We start from the raw sequence: 25,379 nt of genomic DNA, 5'->3' as shown, positions 1-25,379 counted from the left end.
GTCGTGGCCAACCAATTACCAGCGTCGTAGTTGATCGTGAACAACAATCGGATGCCAACACAGCAAAGACTGCTTCTTGTAGCATAAATAACTATGGAAATAAAATTAGTATATGTTAAACTTGTTGAATCTGTCGTAATTACACTTACGACAGAGCTACACAGTAGATGTATAAATAATGACCATATGGGCCATAGTTTCTTTTTCTGTCCCCCTGATGACATCTGAACTCGTGCGTGATCGTGGATTAAGATGTGCTGCGATTGGTCGGGGTCATACGTGTAGTCTTGCCGGTCACCTGACCACGACACAGCACAAGTTCATGGCACTGTGAGCGTCAGATCTGATACGGTGAGCATCATCAAAGACAAGTGTTCACTGAAGAGGTAAAGTGAAGCTGTCACGGTTACACATGAAGTAATAACATAGTCTGAGCATTGCTTCGTGCAAACAAGTGGCGACAGCAGGGGTTAGCGTCAGGGTTGAGGGGGGAGTAGAATTCATTCATTTAATCTATAATGGAGACATGAATGTAGGTAGTGAGGGTGCCAGCCAGACTGGATCGACAGGCAGCCTTCGTTTTCCCAGGAGATCGACTCCTGGTGGCAGATCCAACTATATTGCGAAAGTGAGACTTATAGGGAACCAATCTAAATGCTGATGGTGTCATTACTGCACAATCAACGTTTACTTCATAATGATATGCAAAAAACTATTGCCACTTTAAAGTGGGCTGCAAAGCTATTCGTCGATTTTAGGTTTCACGTTGGCACATTATTCTTCCTGGTCTCCGTGCATTTATTTCAGTGCAGTTTGTGGTGTTGATTTGCAGCAGAGACACAAGTGCTGTGCACTCTTTGCACATTATTTGTTCATGCTAAACATCACTTGCCCTTAAACCCAAATAGTTCTTAACAATGGATGCAGATCTGTTTCGAGGGGCTAGCTCCTCGCCTTCTGCTCAGGACATTTTATTTCACCGGGCTGCTCTCTGTTCTATATTACTCATCTACTTCGGACTGCAGCCGCAACATCCAGGAAATTTTTGCGCAGGCTGCCGCTGCAGGATGCATGCACATGTTGCACATTATGTTAATTTTGGAAGGGCGTGATTTGATACATGGCGGCGTTTTCTATGAGCGAAGCACGCATTTTACTACAACATCGCACTCGATTATGTTCATTTAATTGTGGGAGGCCAAAAGTGTGATCAAGGTTAATATTTGATTGTGCTGTCCTCGGTTAGGATGAGTCTGTACGCAAATTGAATTAAACTAAATGATTAAATGAAAATGCAACGCAGAGCCCAACAGCTTGTTCCCTATCTGATGATGAAAAACAGCGGAGCAGGACGAGGACACAGAAGACCCCTCAGGGCACGAGAGCAGTACACCATTTGAAACTTGAACCCAAAAAACGTGCCGTCAAGCAATGTCCCACAAAAATGAGAATAACAGCTACACAAAGTGCTCAGAATGATGGTAATAAGAGCCGATGAGTAAAGAGAAGTAGTTGCTGAGTTACATGAAAAGACTGGTACCACTCCAATCTCATTCTGTTAGATATGAAGCTAGAGCCAGGAGTCAATTAGCTTAGCTTAGCATAGATACTGGAAGCAGTTACCTTCCGTCTGTGCAAAGCTCAAACTGTGCCTGCAAGCACCAGTAAAGTCATTTATTAACATGATATATCTCATTTGTTTAATCTGTGCACAAAACATTGAGGTTTGAAGGGAAGTTACCTGCTGTAATTTTCTCCAGGCCCAGTGACTTCCTGGCATCTGTAGTCTTTATGCTAAGCTACCTACTTGCTCTAGCGTCATGCTTTATGGACAAACTTGGCACTTGTATTGATTTGATCTAAAACTTGGCAAAAAGCAATTAATTGTGTTTCCCAAAATATCAAATTTTTCTTTGAATTTGTGCAGCGCCTTTGAAACATATGCAACGTCTTTCTTTCATTATTTAAGTTTAACTCAGGAATTCCAGGTGTTGGCTGAAAAAATTCTGTGTCCGCTGGTCTTATGAAATCTTTTCAAAAACTCATAAACTCATTCAATGCATGCTGATGAAAGTATAAACAACCCTGTTTAACCTGCAGGCTGAAACCAGCACTTTTCAATATTTGTCTTTTTTCAATTGCACTGCATATGGTGCATCTGGAGGTTGTGCATGAAATGAAAAAGCGTCATGTGACCTTTATGTGCTCCCTGCTGTAGTGAAATCCACATGCAGGAAGTAAAGTACAGAAAGGATGAGATGTAGGGAAGGAAATTCATTTTCTGTCAGACACAGGGAAGAGGATCAGAGTTATTGCATCAGAGCTTGGTTTGTTTTCCATTATAGTTTGTAACACATATCACATTTAATCGGAGTCAAAACAAGCTGCATTGCAAGGCTGACCAGTATTTACTGTGGTACAGGAAAAGGCAGCCTCTAAGCCATTTCTAATACCAAGAGTACAATCAAAATTACCACTAGCCATGAAGAAGCTATTACAGAGCCTGGCATGTTTAGAACAACAACTGCAGTGCAGAGTGTTCATAAAACAAACAAAGGCTGTCATGCAAAAATATTAAGATGAGTTGTAACATTGCACATGAAGCTGGAATAATTATTCTTGAGCAGTTGGATACAAGAGAGAAAAACATAAAGCAGAGCAAAATGTGACCCAGAGCGGCATCAGGAAAAGACAGAAGTGCAAAGAGGGGAAAAGAAAGAGGAAATTACTGCCGGGACAAAAAAACAGAACAATGGAAAGAGAGTCTGAAAAAGGAAGTTTGAACTGTAACAAGCCACGAGCCAGGCAGAAATCACACACACACACGCACACACACACACACACGCACATGCACGCACACACACACACCATGACATATGAAGTCTAAACAGTCCAAATGTTTCCCCAGAGCTCTGCAGCTTTTTCAGATTGAAAGTCCCACAACTCTGCTTAAGGAAACTATCTCACAATGACGTCCATTTATTAGCTGTTCTGGAGCTTTTGATGGAATCGCATGACCTTCATCAGCGGATGGGAGTTCGCCTCACGATCAAATTCCCATTTCTTAGCACTTTCTGAGCAAACTACGTCTGCGGATGAAGATCGTGTGATGCGATCAAAACAACGGGACAGCTCTGAATGAATGTTGTGCTGACACTGTTGTCTCAGCTGCTGTACCAAAATGAACCTCGTCTTTCATGCCAACATGAACCAGAACTACTTAAAGTGCTAAGAAAAAAATATGGAAATTTGAACACCCACGGAAACTCCCTCCACTGATGAAAATCACGTGTGTGATTGAAAGCTCCAGAACAGTTTGTAAACAGACCGTGTGGTGAGACTGTTTCCTCAAATGCTGTTCAGGAATGAACTTTCAAACCGCCTCTTTGGACAAGAAGTCCTTAGCGCAACGGAAAAATGGAAATTTGAATTCCTGCAATCGTGATATGATCAAAAAGCTTCCAGGGAGCGGCCATTAAATGGACCTTCTGATGAAACTGTTTTGTCATGTAAAGTAACTGCAGGACTGAAAAAGTTGGACTCGGATCTTAAAAACAGGTTTTGGGGGGAAATGATCTCATGTTTCACGCTTACTGACTAAAAAACGCATCTGAGAATGTGTTAGTATTTTGCAGGCCATGTCTTTCTGCAGTATTTCTCAGTAAATGCTGCCTCATTTTTCTGGCAAACTAACAAAGATCATGTGGAATGATTCAAAGCTCCACGACAGTTGCTAAATGGGCCTGGCGGTGAGAATTTTTTTCTTCAGAACTGCTGTTTCCAAGGTCAAAAATAAATTTCATGGACAAAAAATCCTCCAAGTGCTCCAAAAAATTGCAAATTTGAGCATCTACAAGCCCATGACAGCAGATTAAAGTCCAACCACCGATGAATATCACCTGATATGATTGAAAGCTCCAGAACAGCTACTGAATGGACCTTGTGATGGCTGCAGCTCTGCAGCATAAGCATATTCATCGAGTGGCAAAAATAGTGTTGGGCTATGAACTACACCCACCAAAACACATGAATGAAATCACTAATTTAAGAGTGAGCATCATGCAGCCTTTCTACAGATGTGCTCTTTAATGATGGCTGACACTTTCACACAACAGTTCATCAAAGAGCAAGAGCTGAGATTTTGAGTCCTTGTTTTTGTTTTTCCAATGGTGGACAGAGACCAGACAAGACATCTGGTCCCAGATTAGACCAGTGTGTTTAAGACAGGCTTAAGACTCCGGTGGCCTGGAACATTGAAGGGTTCCAGACTCAACCAATTAAGGCTGCTAAACTTTAACTCCATGCTTACAGTATGAACCCATGAACCGCCTGTGCTGCATACATCACACATGTAAAGCCTACGAGACCTGCGTGGTCTAGATCTGAAACAATTACACCAGTAATAATCCCAATATTAATGTGCAGCAGATTTGATAATTCTATAATCGCTTCAGGTAATTTTGTTCAGAAAAAATGAGAAAAATTCACTGTAACCAACTTCTTAAATGTGAATATGCATTTGTTTTTCTTCGTCTCATATCATTATGCTCTGGCAATTTTCTGATTTCAGACTAACAGACAGAGACTGGAAAAGTCTAAATATCAGAAATTTTCACTTTGATCTGAATTATGAGCTGGGAAAGAGAGGGGAGCGCAGACAGCAGGTCTGGGGGGGAATAACAATAAATAGTGCTGGTTGGAGATTTACAAGAGGTAATATCTATCATCTGAGTTTACGCAGAGTTGTCGGAAGGCCCTTCATCATAAAGAGAACTTCAGATCAGAGTGTACTGTCCTCTATGACTGAAATACCTCGGCCTCCAGCTGGGATAATTGCTCAGGTCACTTGCCAAATCCAGCCATTAACTTTGATGACTGCAGGAAAAGCATGAAACAAAGATCTGGTGGCTGGAGGATCAAAGTCACGAGAGCTCCTCTGTTCCCCTTCCTATCTGGATTCTTACAGAGCAACACAGTGAATCGCACAAGGTGTTTCTCACGGAACAAAGCATTCAGGTGACTCATTTTAAGATGCTGACTTATGCAACAGCTGCAGATAGTAGCATGATCAATAGGTGACTTCATGAATTTTTACTTACTGAGTCGTAATCTGAGACCAAGCCAGCTCCTTGGTGGCGATTTGTGCAGAACTGAATTCATGGTCCACTTGTTTGGCACCATCTATGCATGCAATCCTTGTGGAAAAATCCCCTGCAGCAACACCAGCTCCTCGCAGGTCTGTCTGTCGGGGTGGCAGGCTCAATGCTAATCACCCAGCGATGTTTAATTAGCAGTCTCCTCTATGGCATTCTCATATTCTTCCCATCTCTGCCGTCGCCCTCCTCTAAAACGCAGTGCGCTGAGCCTGTAGGATCCGGTCGGTGGCGAGCACAAAGCTGCAACTCACATCACGGCGAATGCGCGGAAAAGTGTGGCCAAAACGCATCCCTCGGTTTCACACAACGAGAAGTTAACACGGGTCTAATAAGCACTGAGCTACAGCTGCAAGCTGGACGCCGTGCTAAGCTGGAAATGACCTGTTGCTGACTGCACACATGCGAAAAAGAAATCTCCTCGACGTCCAACGAAAACGTCTGTTGGTGAAGCTCGGTCGGAACGTGATTCCGAGGGGGGAAAACCTTCTTCGGGGCCTTTAACGCATCGGATCCACGGATAGAGTTCCCTCTATCAACTTTACACAACGTGCTGCTGGAGTTGAACGCGTATTGTCCGCTGTTTCGTCTCGCCGCCCTCGCTGATCAACCATCGGTTCTCCTCCATTCATTCAGACAACCTGGATCCACAAAGACTCGATGCAGTTTCTCCCTCAAGTGGCGCAGAGTTTCAGCTAGAGGCGCCAGAGACACTGAACGGCACACGGTCCGGAGGTGCGTTCAGGTTCTGAGTGAACGTGGTGTCTGTACCGAGCAGGTCGAAGCTGAAAGTCGTCAAAAACACAGAACGCATTAGCTATTTCACCTTTAAATACAAGTAAATTCAACTTACTATCTGACAAACATTGAATTCGTGGCTGGCCGTTGCTAGGAGATTTAAAATGGGAATAAAGAGCAGCAATAAAATAGAGAGCAGGACAGAGTCGATCTCATTGTTTTGAACCTTGAAATACTCTTGGCTGCCATCACACAGTACATGTTCCAGTACAAATCAGGTATATTTATGGTATATAGGTTAGTTATGACATTCCCCTTGCCTTTTGGGAACTTGGGAACATTCGCAACTAATATTCAATAACTGATATTCATTTACGAATATTGTTATTGCACGTTGGTTTATTTTATTGTAGTTATCTTAATTTTATTCTTTCTAATCTTTCTTACCTTTCTTATTATCTTGTTTCTAACATGGGGGTTGCAATGAAAATGTCATTGACATGTCATGCTCAATGACAATAAAGAATCTTGAATCTTGAATTCAGGGGCTTCATACGGGTCTTACTTTATTACTTGATCTGAGGCCCTGACTTGAAGAGGGGCCCTAAGCCAAAGTCATTTTTTAAGACCTTTATTGAAGTCAGAAAAACAAAGATTACTGCACAGCAAAACTGCGTTGTACACAATGTACAGAAATAGTGACAAATGGGGTAAAAGCAGCTCATTTTTGCCCTGAGGAGCCTTCACCACGTTGTTCCAGCTATGCTGACATTGTTATTTTGAGTGGTTTCAAAAAATCAAACCATTCCGTGAAATAGTCTGCTAAATCTGCCTGGTTCGCTCATGTATTTTTGAAATGCACTGGGGGGGGGGGGGATTGAAGCGGTTATAATGGCACACCGCCTCTGCATTGTTACTTCACTCAGCACAATTGTCTTTGCAGGCAACAGATGCACCGTTTGTTTGGGTGCAAGGACATCACATAAGTTTGGCACTGATCGAGGCTTTATTGCCAAAACAAGGCTTACAGTTAAAATAGAGGCACACAAATGAGATTTCTGCTTGCTGGCAGGTGGCCTTCATGTGTTTCTGGATGTATGAATGGTATCCTGTTTAGGGAAAAACAGGGAATGTTTGCTATCTTTGCTTTGCTCAAAATAGTTGCCACTTCATTTTCTATCAATGAAGCAATCGACTAATCATTTTGGTTGTAATCCTGTGTTTGAACAGCAGGGCTAACAGCTTGTGCTCAGTTTTATTTCCATACATGCTTTCTGTTTTTAACTTTGAAGGTGAATGAACGATTTCTTTCACTCAGAAAGTCTGTTTTTGTTTGCTTGCTTCAAAACAAACACTAATTGAATCTTTACTCTGCACTGAAATCCATTTCACAGATGTGGGTTGTTATTTCTGATCATCAGGATCACGTCGACTGTCTAGTGGCACATCTACAGCGGGATTTCTCTTTGGCTTGCATGAGGTCTATGGGAAAACATCTGACCTGACAAAGCCAAAACAATGACTCTGCCAAAATGTAGCTGTGTTGTGTTTGTCTGCTCCCACCCTCAATAAAGAGGCGGGGAACAGCGAACAAAGAAAAGCGAGGGGGCAGAGAGGGGATGTTAAAACAGCCCACTTAACAAATTAGCAATTCTTCACTGTGTGAGTGGATGTTTACGACCGAGTCCCCCCCCTTTAATTCTTCCAGTCAGATAATTTGAAGGTCAGTCTAGATGCAAGTCGTTCAGATGAGGTTAGTCATTTCTTAAATTAGTCTTGTTTTTCAAGTATTATGAACATTTAAGCTTTTCAGCATTACAGGCCAGTGTCTTGACAGTCTTTATTGTAGTTTTCCTGCCCTTGAGTCTTTGTAAAAGTGAGCATCTGCTGCTGTTCAGAGCAAAATCTCAACATACCTTTGCTGCCCCCTAGAGGTCCACAATGTAGCACCAGTAAAACAAACTTGTGTTTAAACTTTTGTCTTTTATATCCCACAAAGGCCTACATAAAAAATCGTAAACATGTTGCTTTTACAAAACATCTTGAATGACCGGCAAGTGCAGCAGCACTGTTGTGTCCCTTTAACACAAAACCAAATGTACAACAGTTAAAGCAGAGCAAGTCAGCAATAAAAATAGAGCAATTTCAGTAAAACCCTTGACCGGCATAAAAACACAATACACTGACAAAAAGGGCTTCTTTCTTTTGTAGAACCATCAGATTCAAAGAGAAAGTCATGTGAAAGACCCCTCCTTAACTCTGCCCTGCCCTCTTTTTTACTTGATTGTTAAATTTCAGCATAAATAACATGAAAAATCTTGGCAGTGGGAATTTTATCCAATAATACAGCTGTTACAAATGAACAAACTCCCACCTGAATCAGGGACTGCACTGCATACTGTGACATACTGATTAAATGGCCATAGCCTGGCTGAAATCTACAAGGATATGGCTCTGAGACAAATAAACACTGGTCTAACAAAGCACTTGAAAGCAAGAAAAGCACAAAGTCTGAACAAAAGTTGTTTTTCATTTAATATCTGGCAGGTTTTCGTATTCATTTGCAGCTTTGGAATGCCACCTACAAAAAAGAGACACCAAATAAGAGCTTAAACTACCAAAGTCCATGATACTACTGTCCATGTGACAGAAACACTGAACATTCCTTCACAGCGCCATCAAATGTAGGTTTTAAGACATGGTGAGAACACCCCGGGTTTTCAGAGAGGAAGTCCAGTCACAGGAAGGCAGCCATCTCCTGCAGAGTCTGTGATACCGGCTGCTCCGTCAGACTCCGTCTTGAGATAAAAAACCTTTCAGATTCAACCTCAGTTCTGTACATTCAAAGGCCAACGCTGACTGGTTTGGCGTGAGACACCGGTCAGGATGAGTAAAGGGCAATTAACCGATGCTGTGTAGAAAACGTCATTACATCCCTGTTTGACTGGGTCTCATCAGCCCCTTGAAGACTCGCAGCTTTCCTGCACCAGTGAGATCAAAACTGTAGTTTGTAGTGACATAGGGCATCTCTCCTTCAAAGCCAGGCTGAAACAGACAAAGATACCATAACTCATGGTGAAAGGAAGCTTTGGACAGGTGTTTATGCATCACTTTATACGCTGAAGTGAGGAAAACACTGAAGTGTGCTGTCTATGACAGAACAGAACTGTCTTCTCACCTGGGTTGTGAGTATGCAGGAAGGCAGTGATATCGCCCCCATGAGGAGACAGTTGACCTTGCGAAGGATTGAGGGGTCTACAGGCGTGAGCAGAAAGTACAGACCTCGCGCCATGTCAACACCTCGAAGCACACCTGGAACACATCCTCGTGTTAATACACTGAACCGTGACGATTAAATTAAACAACCACGAGCAATCACTTTACCCCAGACCCTCTTTAAACATACAACCGTGATTACGAAAATGTTGGGATGCTGTGTTTTATTTACATTTTAAATGGCATCGCCTTTTTTCCGAATCAGGGTTGTACTTCAAGGATAACTTTCGTTTTTTACAACCTGGACCTTATTTGTAGCATTAAATACGACCATTTACTCACCCAGTAAATGAGCCAGTGGTCGGCTAGTTTAGCTGTAGTTTGGCACAGCTATGGTTCGTTATTGCGTATTCGTAGCCGACCGCCGCAGAGTCAGCCGTGTTGTGGCTGGCTGCTCGCAGCGCGCGGCGTTCGGTAATGACATCATCCACGTCAGAGGTAGTTGTCTATAGACGCCGGATGTTGATAACATGCCACCACGGGCTTAGAGGGGTTTTGTAAAAAACGAAAGTTATCCTTTAACATTGACTTTTGCTAATTGCTAAACCGACCCCAAATGTCAGTGACATTAATATACATGATATAATAGAATACATTTTTGTTTCTTTTTGGCAAACAAAATGAATAAATACTTCTGCAAGCATTGCCTAAATAAACATAGAAAAAATGAAATATTGCGTTATTTGGTGTAATTCGAACTCTTAAGGTCATTTACATATAAAGTCAACTGCAAGCTCATTTTGTCGTAAAGGAAAAGGTTTCCACTTCACTAGTTTTACACATACGTACTGACAGAAGGTCAGAATAAAAGAAAAAAATTAAAGGGAAAAAATATTTTTACACATGTAATAATAAGGTCTGTGAGACCCAAAACACTGAAGGAGCGAAACAAAAGTCAACACGAACAAAACAACAGTTAAAGGATCAGACGACATTAATTTGACCATTCATTCAAAGGTGGGGCAGGATACGTACCAAAGCCCACGCATGGGCAGATGGGTGCCTGTGACAGCAGGACTGGGCCTCCCCTGCTTGTTACTTTGTCTCCCAGGCAACAGAGTCCCACCAGACTGGCATTGGCAGCATAAAACATGTGACTGGGCACGACCTCGCAATGGATCACACCTAAGGCCACCGCTGTGTGGGGCACCTACACGCCCGAGGGAGAATGGTCAGGTCATTATTAACAAGCTCTTTCTCAGATGTTTAATCTGGATCTTTAATCTTTGTGGTTTGACTGGGAGCTCTACACTGGAATTATTTCTGAACTGGGAGCAGTGACAAGTAAAAAGTGCTGGAAGATTTTTTTTTTTTCTTTTACTTTGGACAGAGCCTTGCCCAGGCTAGCTGACTTCCAGTGCTTCCAGTATTTAAGCTAAGCTAATTGCTCGGCGGCTCCTGCTTCATACTTAGTGTACAGACATGAGTCATTTTCCATCTTCTCATCTAACTCCCTGCAAGTAAGCGAATAACCACATTTCCCAAAATGGCCATTTTTTTAAACTGCTGGGACAAGCAGATACAGAATATGTGACGTCAACATCATCTGTTGTCGTTTGTACCTTTCAAGTTGTCACTATTTCCTCAAACACCTACACCTGGAACTTTAAAATGTCCATTGGGGAAGATTAGACTGATAAACCTTTTTTTATTTAATGGTGCCACAAATGACTTTAACATTATAAATTTTTTCAATCCTGATGTCACGATGCATAATTGAGACACGTTTAAACACACAAGTGCAAAATCATGGTTCTAATGTACCTGGTACGGGGTGAGGCTGTGTAGAGGTCTAACTGGTCCCGGGTCTGGAGACTGCAGCTGACTTAAGTAGGCCAGCAGTGACAGCTCTCTGTGCTCATTACTGCGCTGGTGTTTCCTGTCAAATACAATGCACCCACAGAAAGTGATGTAGTAATGAAAGTGTTTAGCTGTTAATGCCAACACAGGCTGACAGCCGTGTACTTACGACGTTCCTTGGGACGCCACTCCTTGAAACTCTGATTGTACAATAAGGTGAACGTAACTTCGGGGGGGACTGTGGCTCTCTGTGAACTCGTCCAGAGCGGTCTGGGCAGGTGGGTGCGTGTGGAAGCCGTGTGCCGTCCTCAGAAACTCTGGAGTGAGGGCGGGACACTGGGTGGTGCCACTGTGACCGAGCTGGACGACATGTGAGAGTGGGAAGAAGCGGATCATGTCCACTAGCAGCTGAAATCCGAACCCTGTGGACAGTCCAGGCACGCACATGTTCAGACACTGTTTACAATTAGTATCTTTAAGTTCTTCATGTTCTTTGACTGCTGTCACAGAGGGTACTGAGCTGACCTTTGACCCAGCCCATGGTGTTGATAATAACAGGAGTCTCTCTGCTCTGGGAGCGTCTACGCCATAAGGACTTAAGTGATTCCAGGTAGCGGTCTAAGTCCGTCTCGCATGACGACTGACCATAATAGATCATGTGCTCTGGTGTGCACTGATGTGTGAATGGAGGACCTGAAAAATAACTCAACATCAGTCTACTAATCCCATTTTAAAGAAACAGTACACCAACAATAAAAGTGTTCAGATAAATATTACATCATAAAAAAATACATATATTCACTTATTTATTAAGAGTTGGGTGACAAAATCAATTCTACACCGGTAAATATGAAGCTATAGCCATGAAATAGTTCAGCTCAACACTAGAAAAAGCAAAATTTTCATTTTTACATTTCAAGTTTGTACACATTAAACAAACAATGAACACGCTAATAAGTGCACTTCACAGGTGGATTTTGTTATGGTTGGACAGAGCCAGGCTAGCTGTTTCCCTTTGCTTCTTGTTACAATACCTACTAAATGGCAGCTGGACTGTGTATGTTTAAAATAGCAGAGTGCTTTAGCAATGCAGTAAATATGCACACTGTGCCCACATTATATTGACGCAAGGAAAAAACTGATCCCAGATTGAACAATAATATGTGTAAGAGGTGATGTGAAGTAATAAGAGGATAAAAACATACCCAGAAGTGGCTCTCTGACCGTCGACAACGAGAGGCAACCAGCAGGAGTGAACTCTGTTTGACCGAGGTCACCTTCCATATAATCTACACTAGTTGTGCTACACACACAGACACACACAGACGACACAGACACACACACACACACAAACACACAGTTTCTTACCAAAACACATTAGAACATACTACCATCTTATATATCATACTGACTGCTGTGATGTCTCAAGGTGAACTGTAATGACCTCTATAGGAACGTTATGTTGGTGGATGCAGCAAATTGCAATAACAAACAAATGAAGAGTACAACCAATGCAAATTTGCAAATTTCTCTTTGGAGATGAATAAATTATCTATCTATCTATCTATCAATGATACAGAACACAGGGATCAAAACAAAATCCGAGTAGCAACTTCAACACAAGATCGTGTTAAGAAGGATGCACTACAAATACGAATCTAGCTTATAAATATAAAAATACTATAAAATATCTGCATATATTTAATATATATACAGATGAGAACTTACTGATTTAGTAAGGTGTTGATGAGGGTGCGGATAAATGTTGACTTGCCAACATTCTTGGCACCACATACGAGGACAACTGCACAACCATCCATGTCCCCTATGAATGAAAGACATATCCAATAATTTGCCAGAGCATGAAAGAATTAAGCTTTTCATCAAGTTCATCTATTTTATGCCTTTATTAGACAGTGATATTAATGATGAAAGGCAAAAAGGGAGATGCAACAAAGGTTCCCTGGCTGGGGAGCATTCATAGTTGGTGTCTTAACCCCTACGCCACGGGGTCCCAGTCAATTTTGACAACATTAGTTAAATTAATTTGGCTGCGTATTTCATACGTCTGGCAGTAGCCACTAAAGTAACAAAATGTTAGGATTTACATTTCAGCGGGATGCATCACAATGATTTTAATCAGGCAAACAAGATGCATTTCATTTCTCACAGTGCATTTAACCTTTGGCAGACATGAGACTAACATGTAAAACTGCCATGACATTTACACAACAAGGTGTGTGTCTAAAAGGAGCTTACCTCTGCAGGCACTGATCACTGTGTTGAGAGCATTGCTGTAGCTTTTTGACATATTCAAGCCCTCAACAGTGTGGATAAGGGGAATCATACCCAAACCATTAAGTGGAGTGTCAAGAACAGCTGACATGAGTTCACTCTACAAACAAGCAGGGAAGAAGAGCTTCCGTTAGACACATGTAAGACTGACCATTCAAAATTACTTACACATTAACCTACATGTATGAATTCTGCTAATGGCCTCATCTCCTGATTCTACTTCTAATCCAAATTCAGTGTAGTTTACCTTCTTGTGATCAACTTACCATCGGGGGGCTGAACAATTCACTGAGATCTGTGAAGCTTGCCAGGAACCGTGTCAGAGGCGTCTCCATGGGCTCCAGTAGGATGATAGATGAGTTTGATGTAATCCTTTTAAGCAACTTCTTCTGTGACGCTGCATGACACACATTCAAAGGGATTTCAGGACAATATATAGTCCATACAATAATGCAACCTCAAATACGCAAAAAAATATCTAATAATTATATCACTCTTATAGCAGGTGTTTACCTGATCGCAGATACTTTTGGAGGATGGGTGCAGCCTCCTTTCTGAAATCTCTGGTGAGATCAGAGCTTTCCAGTGCTCTGACGGTCAGTGGACAATGTGAGGCTGGGGAGAAGAGTGGATATGACTCCTGGCCTTCTTCAATGGTGAAGCCCATCACTTCTACCCGACCATACAGACAGGTCAAAAAGCACTTCCCACGGAAACACAGGGTCTGCACGAGAGTCAGCTCAGTCAAAGACATTGTCTGAATCTGGTAAACATGAGTGTTAATTATTGCCTGGTGTTTACCACAATATCCTGAAACATACCTGATCCTTCTGCATGACAAGGACTGCATGGTTTTGTCGATCGTCTCTCTCTGCACAGCAATGGAGAGACTGGCCCTCCAGTCTAACTGGTCTTACATCTTCCGATTTACCTGAGGTCTCCATGCTGTTCCCATGGATGGACTGGGAATATTCCTTCCAATCCTGTGAGTCATTTGACTCGTTGTCCATTGTAAACACTGAACTTCCATTAGTCTGTGTGTGAGACTTCTTACATCCAGAATGAGGAGAGTTTTTCTTGGAGTCAGAGACAGATTTTGCCTTCTTCTTTAGTCTCTTGACGGTGGGTTTTTTCTTCACAGACGCCTGGTGTTCCTTTATCACCCTGGCCATGACAGGACTAGAATTGAGCTCTGAGGAACTGACGGGAGGCCTGCACCGTTTGCCTCTCACATCCTTCCACTTCTGAGATTTAGCATGGCCCTTAACCCGTGTGGGTTTGTTCACCTTCATGATTCTGTTATCAACAATTATTCATGTGAGTGCCGACGAAAGACAAAGTGGGGAGCCTACAAAGGGTGATACATGACAATTAGCATCTCAAAGAACAGGTGACACCAAGACGTTAGCTCTGCCAACAAAGAATGGCAACATATTGTTATTCAATAATTAATTCAGTGATAACGATATTTATTTTCAAAACATTTTAGCCACAGCTAGCGTAATTGTGCAATATATTCAGACAGCAGTTAAAGGCTAAGCTAACCACGAGCTAGCTACCTTAACGTTATACATTTCGCAGTGGTTAGTTTCCCAATATGCGTGGCTGAGTAATAAATAAACACATACATACGATACAAAAACGACCCAGGTGCCGAGACAACAACGCATCGTGAATTTTAAACTTGGCGTGAAGTGCAAGAGGCTAACGTCACCCATCACAGCCCTAAAGGAAACTAACGGCTAATGCTAATGTTGCTGCATGATTCAAACGCAGAAAACTTACCCCCCGCTACTGACAAAACAATGTAGAACTGTGGAGATGACTCTTAATGATTTTACTAAATAGATAGCGGCTAGAATTGACCAAAGAGAGACCAGGGGGCTGGCCAACTGTTACAACAACTGTGCTAGCAAGCTAGCTTACATGTGTGAGCCACAAACAGACGCCGCTTCTAAATGGTCGACAAGGATCTTACCCGGAGTGTTATTATTTACGGCGTTAGTTGTTATGCAAAACTATTACTTTGTTTTTTGCTTTATTCACGGGAAAATAAAACTTAACAAAAAACATGCCGGCCTCAGATAATCATTTTGACTGCGGGTATTTTATTGTTACTTTTGATCTAACACCGTTGATGGACAACAAACATTCATCCCGGAGTTCGGTCGCATAAACAGCGTCACATCCTCTTCCTTTTGCAGTTTTTAGGGGCCTACAAGAAACGAAAAGAAGGTACATGTAACGTTAGCGTCTTTGCTACGTTTTCAAACTATTTACAGTTGATCCGAAGCGGGTGCAGCTCCTCAACAAATGAGAGGGAACAGTCATCTTTCATCGATAGTGCAGACGTGAGTCACAAAATTTAGCTGTCGGGTGCGTACCTGTCATGCTAAGGGAGCGTCTTAAAATATGTGCTAGGAGATAAACGTCGAGGTGCGCAGGTAGCCAGGGATTTGTAATAATTTCAAGAAAAGCAACCTCAACAGAAGAAATATGGTCTTCCCTGGAAAATGTACAGGAAAATCTTTTATCTCAATAATCAACATGTTTAATGTGGTAGCTATCATTGGCACAAATGTAATTCAGTTTGCTAAATTTTAAGAGGTGGATGACTTAACCCGATGTAAGTGATATCAAGCTCAGCACATATTCAAAATGTTAAAATGTTTAAATATATATTTTTCATGTTAAATTTATATGTGAAGTATTTGCAGCCTCAAAATTGTGAAATGATCAGGAACAGCTTTATTGGTAAAGTATGTTTGGACATTAGACTCAGTATACTTTCATACAAATGCACAGGAGGATCTAGTGTTGTAACTGATGATTATTTTTATTGTTGATAAATCTACAAATGAATTTGTGATTAATCATTTTGGCCATAAATTGTCAGAAAACAGTGAGATATGTTTATCACAATCTCCTAAAGCCCAGTGTGGTGTCCACAAATGGCTTTTTTTTAGTACTCTTTCAATTTTTGCTTAAAAAATCACTGCTATCAAAACAGTCGCTGATTAATTTTCTGTCGATGTGCTAATCAGTAATTGACTAATTGTGAAAGCTGTAGGAGGATACACATGCAGCAGAGATATGTCTAAATGAACAGCGAGCCAACATATGCAGCCAACATTATAGTGAGCAACATTACAATTTTTATCTATTCTCTGAAATTATATTGACAAAATGATTGTTTGAGAGAATAATCAGCAATTTAAGCAATGATAAAGATAATTGTTTGTTGCAGTCGGATGATATATGTTGTCAAACTCTTACTGTTAACTGTGTATTATGGGTGGGTTATAAATAGATTGGTTCTGGAATGCATATTATATGGGTGATGTTATAAGTCACTTAATTTACATGCAGTATAATGTCCCTGTGTGTCCTGCAGCAGCAGTCCTACAGTGAAACCAGAGGGATGCCTGCAGCAGAGAGCAGCCATGCCCAGCGTGTCCTGTCCTTCCTGAATCAGCAGAGGGCAGTAGGGAGGTTTTGTGATGCAGTCTTGAATGTGGGAGGGGGAGTGGTCTACCTGGCCCATCGCAACATCCTTGCCTGTTTCAGTGAACTGTTCCAACAGACCAACATGCCCACTGCACCATGCATGGAGTTCTGCCTTCAGGAGTGCCCCAATGATGGTCTGGAGCTGCTGCTGAACTTTGTGTACACCGGAGAGCTGAAGCTGGATCCTGACAACCTGGACAAGGTGGAGCATGCAGCAACCAGCCTGTGTGTACCAGAAGCGCTCACACTCTGTCAGCAGTTCAAGGAAGCCTCTGAGGATCCTGCGCCTTTCAAGCGTAAACGAGGCAGACCGAGGAAGTCTACATCAGACGCAGCCCCTCCTTGTCCAGTCAAGGAAGAGAACTTGCTTACGAAAGACGAGTCTGTCTTTGATACGGCTACAGCCAATTCAAGCATGGCCGCCGCCGCCACCACCACCACCCGCTCTGGTCGTGTTGTGAAGGGTCCCAGGCGACTGGTGACTGATGAAAGCCCCACCACTGATTTTACAGCCCCTGAAAAATCCAGCAAGAGGCCTCCACTGATTCCCACGCAGAGAGAAAGCGGTGATGTTGTGGAGAACCAGAACCCAGATCAGCCAGCGGATGAAACTGAGGTAGAATCCATGTGCCAATAATGATGATGATGATTTTAAAGTTGAATATGGAGGTTATCATTACACCTGACTTGTGCTGTTTGCAGGTAACTGAGCCGCAGATTGCCGGAAATAATAATGGTGCTAGCCAGGCAACTGAGGAAGCAGAAGAAGATGATGATGGAGGAGATATCGATGGCGTCGCTGAAGACACAGATGAGGAGTACGTGCCCATCGCCGAGCCCAATTCCTTATCCCCATCCCCATCAACTGCACGGAAACGCAAAACCGTCTGTAAACCAGACAAGAACGAGAACGGCGAGGCTGTGGAAGAAGAGTCCAAGAAGGATTCCGTGCAGTGTCCCGTCTGTGACAAATCCTTCAAGAGCAAATACTACCTCAAAGTCCACAACAGGTATACGTCTCAGTATTTGTTTGTCTCCAAATTACTGTTGAAAGAATGGCCGCTGATGAGTGTTTTTCACAGGCGGCACACAGGGGAGAGGCCCTTTGGTTGCCTTAAATGTGGAAAGAGGTACTTCAGGAAGGAGAATCTTTTGATACATGAGATCAGAGACTGTGCTCGAGTACAGGTGAGCTAGAAACCACGTGTTCGGTTTGTTGCTGGTGAAATCTGTCCTCGACACCAAGTAAGACCCCAGAAACATCTGTGTTTGTGCTGTGTTGAAATTCCAGACGTACACCTGCCTGACATGCTCCGCAACGTTTAATGGGAAAGAAGAGCTACGTCTGCACGTTGTCTCCCACACTGGAGATATGCCCCACAAGGTGCAGCCTACGCCCAATAAACACAGCACATAGCACAGAATTAATTCGGTCCCATCTATTGTTAGTTTTTCAAAATATCTTAATTGACATCTTTTTTTCTTTTAGTGTTCAACATGCGCTGAACAGTTTATGCACAAGAAAAACTTGACGATTCACATGATGAAGGTTCACGGTTACCCCAAACCACACGCAGTAAGTTTTCTTCTCTTCCAAAGACACGTTGGCTTACTCGTGATCCAGTAAATTCATGTTTTGTGTTGTAAAACTTAAGGTTTCACACTTTTGCCCTTCGTTAAGTCTCTTTTGCATTGAATCGAATTGCATCGATTCTGCTTCTTAGTGTCCCCAGTGTCCCAAAACCTTCTTAACTCGCACGGAGCTGCGTGTGCACGAAGCAGCCAAACATCGAGGCGAAAAGCCGTTTGTGTGTGAGGAGTGCGGCCATCGAGCCTCCAGTCGCAACGGCCTGCAGATGCACATCAAAGCCATTCACAGGTAGTGGAACGCTTCTCTTTGCCTCTTACAGTACTGGTTTGATATGGGTATGTGTACATTTGGAAAACTGCGAGTGCAGTTGTGCAGACTGTTTTTTGTTGTTGTTCCGCTTCACAGGAATGAGCGGCCTTTTGTATGTAGCTTATGTGGCCATGCGTTCTCCCAGAAGAACAACCTAAACATGCATCTGCGCATACACAGTGGTGAGAGGCCGTACCAGTGTCACCTCTGTGGCAAAACCTTCAGGACGCAAGGTAATGGCTGTCCTCCCAGCCTGCTGCCGTCTTAATCACTGTCTTCATCACTGTTGGATGGGTCAGAGAGTTGGGGAGGGGGGTTGGGGTGCAGAGGGACAGACATGGAAAGACACAGCTGCTTACAGGTGTTGTACAAACAACAGGAAGTTAGTTCATGGCTGCTGATTTAAGCTGCAGCCGAGGCTCTGACACACAGCCTGTGGAGGCAGCTATGATACCTTAACCCAAGGCGCTGCAGTTTGAGTCGAAAATCCCCCTCCTCCTTCTCTCTTAACTCAAATCAGAACACACAAACAGCTTCTAGATTTGGAATGACTTACATTCTCGAGGATATCATTATCTCCCATGTCCAACCTGCTTAGAAACCACTGAAAAAAGCCAAATGTATAACCCAGACATACACGAGAAAGTGGATATTATTAATTGTATTAATGACTGTCTCTGTAATGCCAGCCAGTCTAGATAAACACAACCGGACGCACACCGGTGAGCGTCCTTTTAGCTGTGATGTTTGCGAGCAGCGCTTCACAGAGAAAGGCGCCCTTGTCCGCCACAAGGCCAGCAAGCACGAGGAGGGCCGCCCCCACTGCTGTCACATATGTGGCAAAACCTTCAAAGGTAAGAGATGCAACATGTACCGCAGGCCCAGGTTACTGTCATTGTCAGCGAACACATCATGTTTGGTAAGTTAAGGATTCATCTTGTATTTTTTTTTTTGCCTTCACCAGCGAAGGAGCAACTTCGTGTTCATCTGCGTCGCCATAAGGGCATGAGGAAGTTTGAGTGTATTGACTGCGGCTACAAGTTCACTCGGCAGGTAGGCGCTGCGCCTGACAGGTGTTGACATTGTGTGGGTTTCTGGGTTAATTGATTTTTGTTTGTGATGTGTTTTCTGATATTTCATAAAGCAGTTACTTAAAGCCAAGAAGACCTTTTATAGAGGATGCATGCTCGTCAGATCCACTTACCCCCATAACATAAGACTGCTGTACTCATGATGAAGAGGTTTTTTTTATTCCACATACTTGACAAAACCGAGTGCCTACATTACCCACAATGCACCTCCACTGCTGGAAGAGAATAGAGTGTGTTATGCTGGTACAGAGGTTTATCTTCATCGTTGCGAAGATGTCGGTGTAAAACTGCTGACTTAGCAGAGGATGGTTTCGATCCATCGACCTCTGGGTTATGGGCCCAGCACGCTTCCGCTGCGCCACTCTGCTATACACCTCAGATGGGACTCGAACCCACAATCCCTGGCTTAGGAGGCCAGTGCCTTATCCATTAGGCCACTGAGGCCGCTGCGGGTGCTCTTTCACCGGTATTCATGCGGTAATCCTTTCATAGTCACATTTCTGTGGACAGGGATGATGCTCGGGGAATGTGCCTGAATGTGTTTGGTGCCCATGTGATGTTGTTCGTTGTGTCCAACACTGCAAACTGATTGTTTGGTCGACACAACATAAGTGAAAACCACCCACTTTGGTTTCCCAAAACTCAAGGTGGCGTCTCCAGATATCTGTTTGTTTCTCTTGTCATTTGTCATGTTATTTAGAGCTGTGTGTCTGTTGACATCTTACAGCTCGGGATGTTGTCGGATCCACATTTCTGGACCACTGAACTGTAGTTTCTAGCTTTTTCTACATAATGACTTTATGCTGTGATCTGAATGATCTTAAAGCAGAACCAGAGACTGTGTTTCACACATTCTTCTTCCTGGTCTACATCACCCACAATGCCACTCAACCACTGTCAGAAGTGGGTGCGTTATGCTGGCAGCTGGCACGGCTCCCTGTGGAACTGCAAAACGCCTTACACCAGGCATGTCAAACTGATTCCATAAAGGGCCGTGCGGATGCGGGTTTTCGTTTTTCAACCAAGGAGGAGCACACCAGACTGGAATAAATTAATCACCTGATCATTAATGATCCCTTGATGTTGATTGGTTGGCCTGGTGTGCTCCTCTTTGGTTGGAACGAAAACCTGCATCCACATGGCCCTTTATAGAATCAGTTTCACATATGTGCCTTACACAGAGCACAACAGGGCTGCAGCTAAGAATTTGTTGCTGACATTTTGCAGTCTAAAGACATGTTGGCGTAAAACTGCTGACATAGCAGAGGATGGTTTCGATCCATCGACCTCTGGGTTATGGGCCCAGCACGCTTCCGCTGCGCCACTCTGCTACCCACCTCAGATGGGACTCGAACCCACAATCCCTGGCTTAGGAGGCCAGTGCCTTATCCATTAGGCCACTGAGGCTGCTCCAGGTGCATTTTTACCTGTATTCATTTCGCAATCCTTTCATTTCTGGGGCCGGGGATAGTGCTCAGGGAGTGTGCCCGAATTGCCAATTGCATTGTTACTCCCTTAGCTCATCACACTCACTCAGCCCTCACATCTCTCCGTGCTTTCTCTTCCAGGCACACTTGCGAAGACACATTCAAATCCACAAACGCACTGAGAACTACAACCCCCGGCAGAGGAAACTAAGGAACGTGATAGTGCAGGATGTGGACAGAAGTGAGACCGAAGCAGCGGAAGGCTCGCTGATCACAGAGGAGACGGATTACGCCCCAGAGACCGCCGACGTCCAGGAGTCCACAAACCCAGAGCCCGACTCCGGGTCTGGCCTCGGTTCTAGCTGCATAGTGAGGGTGGTGATCGAGTCGAGTGACGCTGCGATGGAGGAGGTGTCATCCGACCAGGATCTGGGGCGTGTCGAGGCAGCGGAGAGCTTCTCTGTGCCAGAAGTCTTGCAGCAGTCGCAGCTGGTCACTGAGGCCTACGAGTCCTCGATGGATATGGAGGGAATCGTTGAGAACGTGTCAGAGAGTAAGACCTGAGGAGACCAAAGACCAGAGACTGTGTGCAGCCCACTCGGAACTGAGGTCACTGGGAAGACCACTTATTAAAGGACAAGAACTTAACTGTGAGGCTGGAAGATAAACTGCAACTGAGTCAGCTCCTGTTGAGTTTCAAGACTTTCAAGAGAAGAGCGGCAAGTAACCGCCATGCTTTCAGTAGTTAGCACAGTGAGTGAAGTGCATGCTTGTGAAGGCTGTTTGAACGTGAAATTAATTTTTTTGTTTTGTTTCATAAAGCCTCTTTTCATCAATGTGCCTCAAGCAGCTGCACGCTGACAAATTAGTAATAAATAAATGGTTTTCATTCTTGCCACTGAAGGTATTAAAGGAATAGTTTGGTGTTTTGGAAAATACGCTTATTATCTTTCTTACAAAGAGTCAGATGAGAAGATGGCCACCATTCTCACATGTCCATTAAATATGAGGCTTTCGTTTGTTTAGTCTGTACAAAAAAACAAAGTTTTAAAAACAACAACTGCCATTTTATGGAGGTGCAGACTACTTCTTGACCGCCAGCAGAGCGCCACTGCTCAGAAGTAGCCAAAAAGAAATAGTCTGGTCAAGTTTCACACTTTGTTGTTTTAAATAGACAAGCAAGATGCTTATTAGTGAGCTTTAGAGGTTTTGTCTTGCTTGGACACAGCCAGGGTAGTTTTTCCACCGTATCCAGTCTTTGTGCTAAGCTAAGCTAACCATCTGCTGGTTGTAGCTTCGTATTTACTGCACGTATGTGAGAGTGGTATCAATCTTCTCATCTCTTGGCGAGAAAGCATTATTTTCTAGAATGTCGAGCTTTTGCATTAAGGTGTCTGCAGAGCTGAGATAGGGATGCTGATTGTGGAGCTCTTACCAGGGCAGATATACAGTATGTTGAATCTTTTTCTAGTTTAAAGGTGCCGTCATCCTTCAACCACAAGCAGAACTGTGGAGCAACATTTTTATGTGCGGCGTGGGTTTTGTTCATGAAGTGCTTGCAATCGAGGACGTTGGTGACCAGTTTTGTGCTATTTGGCCAATAGACTGCGGCGATGACGTGCACATAAGCCCGACAAAGGCAGTGAAGAAGACCGCTAGTATGCAAACACGGATCGGCTTTACAAATATTTCATGCAAAAGGAAATAAATTCAGCGTGTTTGTTGGATCTTAAGAGAAACTGAATGTAGATGTGAATTTTGTTTGTTGACAAAACACTGCACCTTTAAACGCATAATACGGAACATTTACGCATTAAAGTGTGTAAAAACGGCTAGATCTATGTTATGTATTTTGTTTAGTTATGTACTTTAAATATCCCAAATGTTTCCAATAATGTTTGAAAGTGAAATTCATAATTGTATTACAGGAAGCGGTGCGTTTCGTTCGCTCTGACTTCTGGGCAGAGTGAGAAAGGATGTCGGTGAACTAGCTAGCCACTCTAATGCGGTTTAACAATGAAGACAAACTCCCATGATCCTATTGTATGTCATGACATCATCAAACGCCATCTTTTGCTACTGTTTTTGATTGAATGACACCCAGTGGCAGAAATGACATACTGTGCGTTTAATGTCTGCAGATCAGATTTGTTCTGCCTCATTTCTAATGTCCTCAGTTCACAGAGACTGTAAAAGATGCACGTTGTTCACAGATATCAGAACATCCTTAAATGGAATTATGACAATACACAGGTTAATGATTTTCTGTTAAAATATCCAGCTTTATAAGTGAACACATTAACTTGCTCTTGCTGTACGTAAAAAAAAAAGTTAATGCATTTTGTCTTTTCACACTCAGCTACAACTACTGTCCACTGTTTATAAGAAATATATTAGCAACCTGCTAACAGCTCATCGAATGCGACTCAGCAAAATAAACTCTCAGACCTGCCTGCAGTTTCATTAATGCTAAACACGCTGTAAACATCATACAAACACAGTACGTAAGCTAAAGAATATACTGTATTTACAAAACTGATTCAACGTCACAAACTCGTATGAAAACTAACAAAACAAGGATGCAAAAAACACGCAAAAATACATTAACCTTTAAAGCAAAAGTAGTTTTACATTAGAACAAATTGAGATGCTTTTGCACTTCCAGTTGATCTGGCGTTTTAGTGTTGCAACTGATCGGCAGGGACATCTTAAGCAACCACACCACAAACTCTGTATATCTCTAAATAAATATACAAAACATCCGTAAATACAATTTTTACAGAAATTCATGCACATTTGACTGGTGGACATAAAGGCTGATGGAGCCCAGTTTACGGGTCAGGAGTGACACGAGGAGACGGCGTGCAGCGTAATTATCACTAGAGATCAACCCAGCACAAGTCAACGACGCATGCAACCTGAAATTTCACAACGATGACAGAAGATCACTCAGCACGCGTTCGAGTACAAGATATTTCAAGCCATTCCACTCGCCCGCGTCTCTTTAGTGCTCGATATGAACCGTGATTGATGCCATTTTTGGAATGTAAACAGATTATTGCTGTTTCTGGCCAAATATTTGTCTGTTGCTCCGGGCTACAACTTGTGAAGCGTGCTCCTCCTCTTCAGCACTACAAACCTACGACACTGTCAGACTCACGCTTGACAGCTTTTTTTTTTTTTAAAGGGTCAAAATCAATGCCTTCTGTCTTTTTCCTACATTACCCACAATGCAACTCAACTGCCACTCAAAGCAATTTATCAGATTTCAAGCAGCCCCCGCCCACCCACAAATGTTCTTCACATACGCAGCTGTCTCCCAAGACCTGTTCACAGACTGATGTGTAAAATCAGTGAAGTTCCTCTTAAAGCATTTCAGACTTAGATTTCCTGTTGTCCACTGTAACCGAGCGCTAACACGGAGATGTCCACGCTGGGGACGGCGTCCTCCACTGTGCAGGACGCAGCTCCAACAGAAAAGCTCAGGGAAGCGTCTGTGTGCTGCACTTTACTGAAGGTGGGGAAGTTAACCACTTGGTCTCCATCCTGTAAGTCTTTTCTCTTCTAACATCAACACATACAGTTTGGAAACAGACGGAATCTATAAATCTCACCTTCGTGCCACATTTCAAAGGGTTTTTTTCTGTGTGTCGAGTGTACAGTGGGCTTGTTGCTGCCGTTTGTAGCCAGTGGGGAAAAACCTTCTGCAGTGGGTGCTTTCTGTTCTGTGGCCTCAGGGGGCAGCAACAAGCACCAGAATGAGGCGACGACGATGCTGCACTGAAAAAACTTTAAAGGATAACTTTAGTTTTTTACAACCTGGACCTTATTTGTAGCATTAAATACGACCATTTACTCACCCAGACAACTTTGGTGGCATTTGGAGTCGTTTTGAAGAAATTAGCCCCAGAGGAGCGGCGCGTATATCCGTATAATGCGAGTACTCGGGGCATCCATGCGCAGCCTCTATATAACGCATAATCTGCAGCGAAACTCGTTCATATTCCAATATTTTGTTATGATATGCTGGTGCTATTCCCCTCTGAGCCGGCGGTCGGCTAGTTTAGCTGTAGTTTGGCACAGCTATGGTTCATTATTGCGTATTCGTAGCCGACCGCCGCAGAGTCAGCCGTGTTGTGGCTGGCTGCTCGCAGCGCCCGGCGTTCGGTAATGACATCATCCACGTCAGAGG

General features: G+C 43.2%; 2 protein-coding genes and 2 non-coding genes across 6 annotated transcripts; 1 reads left to right on the top strand and 3 right to left on the bottom strand.

Annotated features, from left to right (window-relative positions):
- Positions 1–7,559: 7,559 nt before the first annotated feature.
- On the bottom strand, positions 7,560–15,203 carry nol9 (nucleolar protein 9). The gene is made up of 13 exons (XM_041946122.1): positions 15,048–15,203; positions 14,084–14,610; positions 13,776–13,986; positions 13,529–13,659; positions 13,227–13,362; positions 12,696–12,792; positions 12,173–12,270; positions 11,493–11,660; positions 11,137–11,389; positions 10,932–11,046; positions 10,143–10,317; positions 9,070–9,203; positions 7,560–8,936 (listed from the first exon to the last, which is right to left on the bottom strand). The coding sequence occupies exons 2-13, from the start codon at positions 14,552–14,554 to the stop codon at positions 8,820–8,822; spliced, it is 2,106 nt and encodes a 701-aa protein (XP_041802056.1). The 5' UTR covers positions 14,555–14,610; positions 15,048–15,203; the 3' UTR covers positions 7,560–8,819.
- A 277-nt stretch (positions 15,204–15,480) lies between these two features.
- zbtb48 (zinc finger and BTB domain containing 48) lies at positions 15,481–23,627 on the top strand. Of its 3 annotated transcripts, none has more exons than XM_041945550.1 (11): positions 15,481–15,497; positions 16,657–17,385; positions 17,472–17,779; positions 17,852–17,957; positions 18,061–18,153; positions 18,259–18,345; positions 18,494–18,648; positions 18,766–18,902; positions 19,359–19,523; positions 19,634–19,722; positions 21,329–23,627. In XM_041945550.1, exons 2-11 carry the CDS (start codon positions 16,684–16,686, stop codon positions 21,749–21,751), a joined length of 2,265 nt encoding a protein of 754 aa, XP_041801484.1. In that variant the 5' UTR covers positions 15,481–15,497; positions 16,657–16,683; the 3' UTR covers positions 21,752–23,627. The 3 variants fall into 3 exon arrangements, with proteins under 3 accessions (XP_041801484.1, XP_041801485.1, XP_041801483.1); XM_041945551.1 differs by having other exon boundaries at positions 15,487–15,613; positions 18,766–18,851; XM_041945549.1 differs by having other exon boundaries at positions 15,487–15,613.
- trnar-ccu lies at positions 20,132–20,204 on the bottom strand. Its single transcript has one exon. It is a non-coding gene; the product is annotated as a tRNA-Arg (tRNA).
- trnar-ccu lies at positions 21,095–21,167 on the bottom strand. The gene has a single exon. It is a non-coding gene; the product is annotated as a tRNA-Arg (tRNA).
- Positions 23,628–25,379: the final 1,752 nt, after the last annotated feature.

Source organism: Chelmon rostratus, chromosome 10 (assembly GCF_017976325.1).
Source record: "Chelmon rostratus isolate fCheRos1 chromosome 10, fCheRos1.pri, whole genome shotgun sequence".
Lineage (NCBI taxonomy): Eukaryota > Metazoa > Chordata > Actinopteri > Chaetodontiformes > Chaetodontidae > Chelmon > Chelmon rostratus.
This window is presented reverse-complemented; position numbering and strand designations above follow the sequence as displayed.